At 59.2% G+C, this 9,510-nt stretch overlaps 2 protein-coding genes across 2 annotated transcripts in view; one reads left to right on the forward strand and one right to left on the reverse strand.

Annotated features, from left to right (window-relative positions):
* The first annotated feature begins 1,543 nt into the window (after positions 1 to 1,543).
* Positions 1,544 to 6,747, forward strand: SYVN1 (synovial apoptosis inhibitor 1, synoviolin). Its single transcript, XM_006901524.1, has 16 exons — positions 1,544 to 1,675; positions 1,896 to 1,988; positions 2,075 to 2,227; positions 2,334 to 2,382; positions 2,779 to 2,882; positions 3,609 to 3,735; positions 3,812 to 3,911; positions 3,996 to 4,061; positions 4,143 to 4,259; positions 4,342 to 4,505; positions 4,748 to 4,876; positions 4,959 to 5,123; positions 5,208 to 5,394; positions 6,184 to 6,332; positions 6,415 to 6,497; positions 6,613 to 6,747. Exons 1-16 carry the CDS (start codon positions 1,544 to 1,546, stop codon positions 6,745 to 6,747), a joined length of 1,953 nt encoding a protein of 650 aa, XP_006901586.1.
* Positions 6,748 to 8,451: 1,704 nt separating this feature from the next.
* MRPL49 (mitochondrial ribosomal protein L49) overlaps positions 8,452 to 9,510 on the reverse strand; it is a 4,668-nt gene continuing 3,609 nt past the window's right edge. Inside the window, exons 2-4 of the mRNA XM_006901525.1 lie at positions 9,424 to 9,505; positions 8,710 to 8,834; positions 8,452 to 8,598 (exon numbers count right to left, since the gene is read on the reverse strand). Of these exons, the coding sequence (XP_006901587.1) occupies positions 8,452 to 8,598; positions 8,710 to 8,834; positions 9,424 to 9,505 (354 nt within the window). The remainder of the gene's footprint in view (positions 8,599 to 8,709; positions 8,835 to 9,423; positions 9,506 to 9,510) is intronic.

A 9,510-nucleotide genomic window follows, 5' to 3' on the forward strand; every position in this document is an offset into this window, starting at 1 on the left:
AAAGAAGCCTCCCGCCTCTAGCAACCACTCACCTGCTTTTCTCTCCTTATAGGCCAGCAAATTTTCGTTCTTTTTTTTAATTGGTCCGCGTAACTCTATTGCGACCAATCAATAGCAGCCACGGGGACCCAACTCATTCCCATACAATTTCGAGGGGTGCATAGAGGAGACAAATTTTTGTTTCTGCACCTAGTTTTCCTGGGAAGTTCCTTAACTATCAAACTTTTGGAATACGCCTCTGGGGAGCTCAAATATTTACTTTCACTGGACATGTAAAGTCTGTCCTTTACAAACCCTTCTGAGTGTTACGACCTGCACCTGGCGCCCCTGTGCGTGTAGCTGCTAAGGGCGCTAGACTCCTTGGCCGGGTTAAGTCCCGAGCGGCAGAGGCCATACCATCTGGGACGGATAAATAGGGGGACTCTGCCTCCCGACTTTCCCTGATCCGCTCCGACCACCTCTCGTACCGCTTGCTCAGCCCTGCCCCACGCACAAGAACATCATCTGCAGCGATGAGACTCTTACTCCGGGCACCATGGAGGGTGTGCAGTGCTGGCGATGGGAGGGCGCACTTGGTACGACCCACGCCGCGCCCCGAGCCGCCGGAAGTGAGGTGTCTCACCCTCGAAGTTCCGGCTCGCAGGGGGTGGGAGTGTTGTTAACCGGAGCGGCCGCCGCAGTCGCGGGATTGAGCGGCCTCGCGGCTCCCAGCTGCTGGTGAGTGAGCCCATGTCTGGCCTGGGTTGGGGTCGGATTCGGGGCCTGGGTTCTCCCCAGAGGCCTCCGAGGTCCGCTCGCCCCTGCAGCCCGCTGCCAGCTTTCGGCCTGTCAGCTGGCTGGGGACCGCCGGCGCCGCGACTCGGGGTAGCTGCCCCCCCCTCCCGGGCCTGCGACTCTCGCAGCTCCTACTGCTCGCAGGTGCGCGGACCCCTTCAGTCCAGCCGCTGCACCCTTCCCGGCGGCCGTTTCCCGGGTGCCCCGAGTTGACACTGCCCGGGGGCTCGGGGGAGGCCAGGGTTCCAGACTGACGTACCCCGCCCACTCCTGCGGGGCGCGTGGCCGAGCTGCCCACCCTGGCCGAGCTGTCACCGCGCTGCAGCCGCCGCCGAGCTGCGCCCCCCGTGCCTGGCCACCTTCCTGCCCCGCATCCCCCTTGTGTTCCCGCCTCCCACCCCGGCATCGTCCTTGGAGGGGCCTCGGCGGCAGTTCCCTCCTCCTCCGACCCCGTTGTCTTTCCTTTCTGCCTCCCCAAAGGAGGCGAGCTGGCAGGCCTCGTGGAGAGGACCCTAAATTTGAAAAAGGACTGTCCCAGGTTCCAGGCCTTGCGTCAGTGCCATCACTTAACCCTTTCCAGTGGCAAGTTTCTGATTTGCAAACTGGGAGTGGGATGTGTGCAGTGGTTTTGATCTGTCAGGCTAAAGTGGTTTTTTTTCTTTCTCCTACTTGTTGACACACTGTCAGCTGCTGCTCTGGGCTTGCACACAGTGGCTGTCACGTCCCTTAGTGGCCTGCCTTTTCCCACGTAGGTCTCCGGGCCAGGGCGATGTTCCGCACCGCAGTAATGATGGCGGCCAGCCTGGCGCTGACCGGGGCCGTGGTGGCTCATGCCTACTACCTCAAGCACCAGTTCTACCCCACTGTGGTGTACTTGACCAAGTCCAGCCCCAGCATGGCCGTGAGTTCAAGGCTGGGAACGGGAGGGCACCCCCTGGGAGGGGAGGAGGTGACCTGGGGTGGGGCTAGACATCAGGTAAGTAGGAGAGAGGGGAAGTAGCCCCCAGCTGCTTAACTTGGACTAAATGCTGGCGAGGATGGGGAGAGGCTCCTGAATGAGGAGCCCTGGGCAGGCGGCAAGCAGAAGGCAACTTCAGACCACAGCCTCTTCCCACCCCTAGGTCCTGTACATCCAGGCCTTTGTCCTTGTCTTTCTGTTGGGCAAGGTGATGGGCAAGGTGTTCTTTGGGCAGCTGAGAGCAGCAGAGATGGAGGTAAGGGGGGGCAGCTGCACAGGTGAGGGGCAGGGAGCTGGGCAGGCCGACGACTGGTTTCACAGTGCTTCCTGCCGGCCCCCCAGCACCTTCTGGAACGCTCCTGGTACGCGGTCACCGAGACGTGTCTCGCCTTTACCGTCTTCCGGGATGACTTCAGCCCCCGATTCGTTGCCCTCTTCACTCTTCTCCTCTTCCTCAAGTGTTTCCACTGGCTGGCTGAGGACCGGGTGGACTTTGTGAGTCTGGTTCAGGGCTTCTCTGGAACAGGTGGAAGCAAGGGGGTGACCGGTGGGCAGGCTTGTGAGGTGGCTTCGCTGATGAACCCCCTCTGCTTTGTCTCAGATGGAACGCAGCCCCAATATCTCCTGGCTCTTTCACTGTCGCATTGTCTGTGAGTGACGTTCTTGGGGCCTGAGGGAGGTGGGAGCTGGCGGGAGGAGAGGCAGATGGAAGACTGGAGGGGGAGAACTTGTGAGCTGTGGGTCTGTACCCCTGGACACAGGCCGGCCCTCAGCCCACAGCTGTACCGGAAGGATAATTTGGGAAGCTAATTTGCATGTCTCTCAGCCCTGTTCCACTCCAGGGCTTCTAACTGTCTAGGCCCTCAGCCTCGCTCCCCTGGGGCTTGTGCTGCCCCCAGCACCTCCTGAAGCAGAGCTGACGTTCCCAGGGGGCTGGGTTTGGGGGGTACGGCCACCATAGCTGGGTCATGTGGGAACTGTCCAAGGACGTGACTGTCAGGCTTGGGCTGATCCCACCTCCCCCCACACTTCGGGGGTCCTCACAGCCCTCATGGTCCTTCTGGGTGTCCTGGACTTCCTCTTCGTCAGTCACGCTTATCACAGCATCTTGACTCGAGGGGCTTCTGTTCAGCTGGTGTTTGGCTTTGAGGTAAAACTGCCCGGGGATGTCAGAGGGACAAGCCTGAGGTGACACAGGATATGCTGGAAATACTCCAGCCAACCCTTATGAAGCACCTGCTCCGTAGCCAGGGAGCACAGGTGTAGTCTGTGGGGAATTGCACTGCTAACTCAGACAGAACCTCTCTGCTAACTTGGATCCACCAGCCGCTCTGTGGGAGAAAGATGGGCAGTCTCCTCCCCTGCCGTTCACAGCCTTGGAAAACCTGCTGCAGGCTCAGCGACAATTGTAGGTCCAGTCTAGCTCGATGAGGATTTAAGAGCTCTGTAGCCAGCCCTGCCTGTGAGCTCTTGGGTAAATAGGGAGGACCCAGAGAGAGCGTGCTGGGCTGGGTGTCAGGAACCTTCTGGGAGAGCGATGCTAGAACTGATTGGTGATGGACAGGGAGGGAATTAACTTGATAGACAGCTCGGGTGGCGTCCCCCTAGCTGAAGAGTGTTCACACTAGTTTGCTGTGTGCCACGTCCTGTGCAGAGAAGCACTTAAACTTACTCTAGAAGAAGTTAATTGTATCACTTGACCAGCAAATTGGGCATGCAGAAGTCCCAGCGCGTACCCTGAAGCCACAGCAGTAATAAATGGAGGCGTTTGGACAGCTCCTGTGTCCTGAGCAAGGGGCGCTGTGTTTAGGCCCCATGACCCTCCCATACACCATCCTGACTGTGGGCGCTGTGTTTATGTCCCGTGCCCCTCCAGTACGCCATCCTGATGACTATGGTGCTGACCATCTTCATCAAGTATGTGCTGCACTCCGTGGACCTCCAGAGCGAAAACCCGTGGGATAACAAGGCTGTGTACATGCTGTACACAGAGCTATTCACAGGTGAGGCGCCCTGGCCCTCCCAGTGTCCCCGCGCTGCGCCCCGGGCCCTCAGCTGACCCTCTGCGCTGCCCTCCAGGCTTCATCAAAGTCCTGCTGTACATGGCCTTCATGACCATCATGATCAAGGTGCACACCTTCCCGCTCTTCGCCATTCGGCCCATGTACCTGGCCATGAGGTGAGGTTAGCCCTGCCGCCGCCCAGTTGGCCCGTACCAGTCCTTCTCTCCCCTCCTCCTCACAGCCGGACTCTCTACTTTCAGGCAGTTCAAGAAAGCTGTGACCGATGCCATCATGTCTCGCCGAGCCATCCGCAACATGAACACACTGTAAGTGGGATTGTTCCCCAGTCTTCACCTGGGTCTCCCTGCCTACAGCTGTCGTCCCAACCTGTGTCCGGTCCTTAACAGGTACCCAGATGCCACCCCAGAAGAACTCCAGGCAGTGGACAACGTCTGCATCATCTGCCGAGAAGAGATGGTGACCGGCGCCAAGAGACTCCCCTGCAATCACATCTTCCACACCAGGTGGGCGGCCCTGGAGCCTGGTCGGACCTGCAGGAGCCACGGCCCCTGGAACCTGCTGACCACTGTCCACTTTGGCCCACAGCTGCTTACGCTCCTGGTTCCAACGGCAGCAGACCTGCCCCACCTGCCGCATGGATGTCCTTCGGGCATCACTGCCCACCCAGTCTCCGCCGCCCCCTGAGCCTGCCGACCAGGGACCACCTCCTGCTCCCCACCCCCCGCCACTACTGCCCCAGCCCCCCAACTGTGAGTGCCCCCCACATTGGTCCACACAGCACACTGCTGGTCCTTGCCCTAGGCTGGGTGGGGGAGATGTCGAGGTGACCATGGCTGGCCTACAGCTCACAGAGGCTTAAGGGGTGACGGACCAGAAGGGATGGTGGCACTCTGTGCAAAGCTGTTGAGTTGCAGGCCAGCAAGGGGCCTGGGGGGTGCAGGGACAGTGCCCAGCACCCACTTTTTGTTTACTCCCTGTTCTCTCTCCACAGTCCCCCAGGGCCTCCTGCCACCCTTTCCTCCTGGCATGTTCCCCTTGTGGCCCCCCATGGGCCCCTTCCCACCTGTCCCACCGCCCCCCAGCTCTGGAGAGGCTGTCGCACCTCCATCCACGAGTGCAGGTGAGGCTCCTGGGTCACGTGACAGCTGTGGGGTGAAGGGAAGCCCGGGTCCCATGGTGCTAACTGTTCTGCTCTTCAGCAGCCCTTTCTCGGCCAAACGGAGCAGCCACACCAGGTACTGCTGCTTCCACTGTCGCCGGTGCCACTGCACAGGCCCCTGGCTCTGTCCCTGCCCCTGAAGCTGGCCCAGCTCCCGGCTTCCCCTTCCCACCTCCCTGGATGGGGATGCCCCTGCCTCCACCTTTTGGTAAGTCGGGAAACTGTCCGGCCGTTCTGCAGTGGGATGGGGTGCCAGGCCTGGCAGCCAGGCTGAGCCACTACCTCTCCCCAGCCTTTCCCCCGATGCCCGTGCCCCCCGCGGGCTTCGCCGGGCTGACCCCCGAGGAGCTGCGGGCGCTGGAGGGCCACGAGCGGCAGCACCTAGAGGCCCGGCTACAGAGCCTGCGCAACATCCACACGCTGCTGGACGCCGCCATGCTGCAGATCAACCAGTACCTCACTGTGCTGGCCTCCCTGGGGTGCGTGTCACAGGGGACGGGCATGCTCAAGGGGTGCTGGGGAAGCTGCCGAGAGGAAGCCCCGGCAGTGCCTCTTGACCTTTGTCTCCCTGCCAGCCTGCGTCCAGGGCCCGAGGGAACTCCCTTTGCCGCCCCCCCCCCCCCTTCATAGCATGTCTGGGTGCTGGCAAGTGGGAGTGTTGTGCAGTCAGCAGCGCACTGGTTGGAATCACATTTTCTGAAGTCAAATCATTGTCCTAGTTCATCACAGTCAGCAGGGAACAGCCTCCTGGCATATGAGGACACCGGCTGTGACTCATAGTGACCTTATGAACAGCTCTGAACCCTGCCCTATCCCATGCAACCCTGACAGTCTCTGCTGTGCCTGGGCCTGTGTTGCAGTCACCATGTCTATGATATTTCAATGACGGGTGTGCTCTTCAGCCAGTAGATGGTGATCGCTGAGAGCTAGTGTGGTCTGAGACCTACTTGGTGGCTGGCTCTATTACTTTTCCTGGAAAGGTGTAACTCCGGTCCTGGGTCACATACATGCCCAACACCAAGCAGCACAGGCTGTGTGGAGCTGGAGACTGGGTCTTATTCTGGAGAGTATGTGTTCAGTGACAGCCCTCTCAAGGCTGGTCTCTGCCCCACCAGAGAGCAGCTGTCGGCCCTCAGCAGGATTCAGTCAGTGCCCAGGCTCTGCTGGTCACAGGCATCAGTGCTGGACTCTGCCCTGCCAGACTCACTCTGTGCTAGACTTTGCCAGCCCCAGGATGCCACGGTAACATGCACCTCTCCTCTTCCTAGGCCCCCTCGGCCTGCCGCTTCCGTCACTCCTGAGGAGGCTGCCCCTACGGTGGCTGCTGCTACCTCCTCCACTAGTGGCCCTAGTTCTGAGGCCACAACCCCATCCTCGGGAGCCTCCCCACCAGCCCTCGAACCTGAGAAGCCTCCAGGTATGTGTGGTCCGCCTCCAGGGGCGGGGTAGAGGACTCCGGGCTTCACGTCTGACTTCTCTGTCCTTGGCTCCAGAGTCAGTGGGCACTGAGGAGCTGCCCGAAGACGGGGAGCCTGATGCAGCAGAGCTCCGCCGCCGGCGTCTACAGAAGCTGGAGTCCCCTGTTGCCCAGTGACACTGCCCCAGGCCCGGCCCCAGCCCCATCCCTGCTCTCTTGAGCAGCCCTCGCTGGAACACGTCCTGCCACCAAGTGCCAGCTCCCTCTCTGTCTGCACCAGGGAGAAGTAAACCCCAGCTCTGAGGCACGGCCTCCTGAGCCAAGTGGAAAGAGGCGCAAGTCCCCAGCTGGCTCCAGGCAGCCCACCCCAGGCAGCTGTGGCGAGCTGGAGTGGTCCCAGCCCTCGTCCTGCTAGGGCCTGGCTGGGCTGAGGGCAGAAGGCTCAGCCTCTGTGAAGCCCGCTACTCCAACAGTTTCTGGGAGGAAGGGCAGCCCCTGCAAGCCCCACCCGTGTGTGTGGAGTCACGCTGCAGTGCTGAACAGTATTAGCTCCTGCGCCTCAGTGTGGACTCGAGGGGGTGGAGGCAGGCCAGGGGCTCGCTCCTGGGCTCCCCACCAAGACTGATACCGAGTCCCTTTTCTCCCCTCATTTCCCCAGAAAGCCCTTGTGGTGGTGGCTGTACCCCTATGCCCTGTGGCATTTCCATGTCTTACTGGCAACCACACAACTCAGGGAAAGAAGTGCCTGGGGGTGGGGGACAGGCGGGCAGCACTGAGGGACCCCGCCCCATCCCTCCCCCAGGCCCCTCTTCCCTCTTCTCCAACAGAGACTGACCTGGTCTCACCCAGCAGCCACTGCCCAGCCTCACTGCAGGCTGAGGACCAGTGCGCCTGCTCCTTAACCACTTCAAAGCCCAGCGCTGGAGGAAGGCCACTTCTCAGCCTGTGGGGCTTCTTGAGAAGAATTGGAATTCCTTCCTTCCTCGTGTCTCTGGCTTACATGTTGTCCTTTGAATTTGAATGCTTGACCCCAGGAAGGAAGAGCAGGAATGCCAGGCTCCGGGCCAGGGAGGGACCAAGTCGGCCTGCCCATGTCTTCTCCCCCCTTGGTTTTGTGTTACAAGAGTTGCTGGAGACAGTTTCAGATGATTATTTAATTTGTAAATACTGTACAAATTTTAATAGCTTAAATTGTATATACAGCCAAATAAAAACTTGCATTAACAGGAATTGGCTGTGAGTCCTTTCTGAGGCTGAGGGCTTGGCATTCCCAGGAGGCACATCGCTGTCCTTGGGACAGTGTTAACTGGTCACTAAACTACTGAGAGGGCAGACCCAGTCTCCCCATGAAGAAACTTGAGTATCTGGGAGATCAAGTAGGGGCACCGGGATTTGGTCCACCTTAGCGGCCTGGGTCCTGGAGTGGGCAAATGTGTGAAAGCTAGCCGGCTTGGTGTGTGACAGCAAGTGCAAAGCGCCACCCACCCATCTGGCTACAAACTCCTTTCCAACCCTGACAGCAGAGGGCAGTCCGGTAAGGAGCCCCTCAAACTCCCCAGCACCCCTGTGTGCTCGGGTCACCTGAAGCAAACCACTAAATTGGCTGGAACTTGTTACTCCCGATGGAAGAGGGACCCCAGCTGGGCCTTCTGGCTGTTGTGGTCAGGGCACTCCTGGACAGTAAGACCTCCAGGACAGTATCTGAGTCACCTACCACCAAGCCATGTCTGGCCTAGATAAGGAGGGGTGCCTTGTACTGCGCCCCCTCTTAAACTGGGTGGGCTACTCCTTCCATTAGAAGGGCAGTTGCCCCTCCCCAGATTTTAACTAGCTGAGCCCAAGATGTTTTAAGAGAAAACAGGAACAGATCACAGAGGGGAGAACATGAATGTCCCCCGCTAGCCTGGCTGTGTTTACTGGGTCCCTGGTACACAGCCATTCCCCTCCTGGCTCTAGGCAGAGGTTCCCCCTTTTCCTTTATGCAAACAGGGCCAGGTCCTGACCCTTCTGCCTTGACACTACTGGCCATGCCCTCAGCCCTGCTCTCTGTTATGCCTTCTTCACGCTCCCTGGACTCCAGTATGTAGAAGACGCGGTCATGCAGGTGCTGAGCTGGGCTTCAGAAGCCCTTCTCCAGAAGCCAAGCTTTGAGCTGCTTGTCAAAGTAGCCCTTGACTCGTAGAGTACCTGTCACCTCATTGACTTGAGTGATGGGCGTCTTCCCCAGCAGAGGACTCAGAAAATCCTCCACATCCTTCTGCAGGGCCTGAGGGAGAACAACAGTCAGCCTGACCCAGCCCCTCCCCTCTGGAGGCCAGAGGTGTCCCAGTCTGCAGAGTCTGCCCCCTCCACCCCGAAGGGGTCAGAACCCACTTACCCAGATGTCCCCTTCCACCTTGCGGATCACTGTCATGTGGCGATTACCGTGCGTGATGTCTGTGTAGACAGGGATGTTGTGCATCCGAGAGCGCCTCACAAAGTAGGGCAGCTTGGGTGCGGGGTCTGTGACAGGAAGGGAGGGCAGTAAGCCAACTCCTGCCACGCCTCACCTCACCTCATTCAAGAGCCTGGAAGCCTGGAGCCAATTAGGTGCTCAATAACTATGGTATGCATGAGACATGAAGCCAGGGCCATGGCCTCTGGGTTTCTTCCTGGGGCCAATCTTTGCCCTTTTCCACCAACAGGCTGGAGACGTTAAAATCAACCATTTACAAGCACCGAACACTTAGTGTGTGCAGCGTGTGCAAACAGATATCAGCATTCTGCTAAAAGGCAGGCTTAGAGAAACAAGGGGCTAGTCAAGGCACATCAGACCAGCAGTGAAACCCAGAACTGCCTAACTACCAAGCTTGTGCTCTTCATTCTAGTCCGTGGCCCACCGAAGCTTGGGGACCTAGGATCTTAAGTCCTCTCAGTGCGCTTCACTTCACTTCCCATCTGGAGAGGTCCCTGTCCCAACGGTAGGGAGGGGCACCAGGGAGAGAAGGCTCCACTCCTAGCCTACTCTCAGGTAGGAGAGAGATGGACCCTAGGGGATGTGCAATACAGGCCCTTCTCCCAGCTGTCTAGTCATGCCAATCCCCCAGCTTACCTTTGGGGGGCTGCCAGCCACTGGGAGTGGGGTAACTTTTGTGCTTTGGGGGTTCTGGAATGCTAGTAGGGGGTATCAGGCGCTCCA

The sequence above is a fragment of the Elephantulus edwardii genome, unplaced genomic scaffold (assembly GCF_000299155.1).
Source record: "Elephantulus edwardii isolate Elephantulus edwardi_28Jun2011 unplaced genomic scaffold, EleEdw1.0 scaffold00328, whole genome shotgun sequence".
In the NCBI taxonomy this organism is placed as follows: domain Eukaryota; kingdom Metazoa; phylum Chordata; class Mammalia; order Macroscelidea; family Macroscelididae; genus Elephantulus; species Elephantulus edwardii.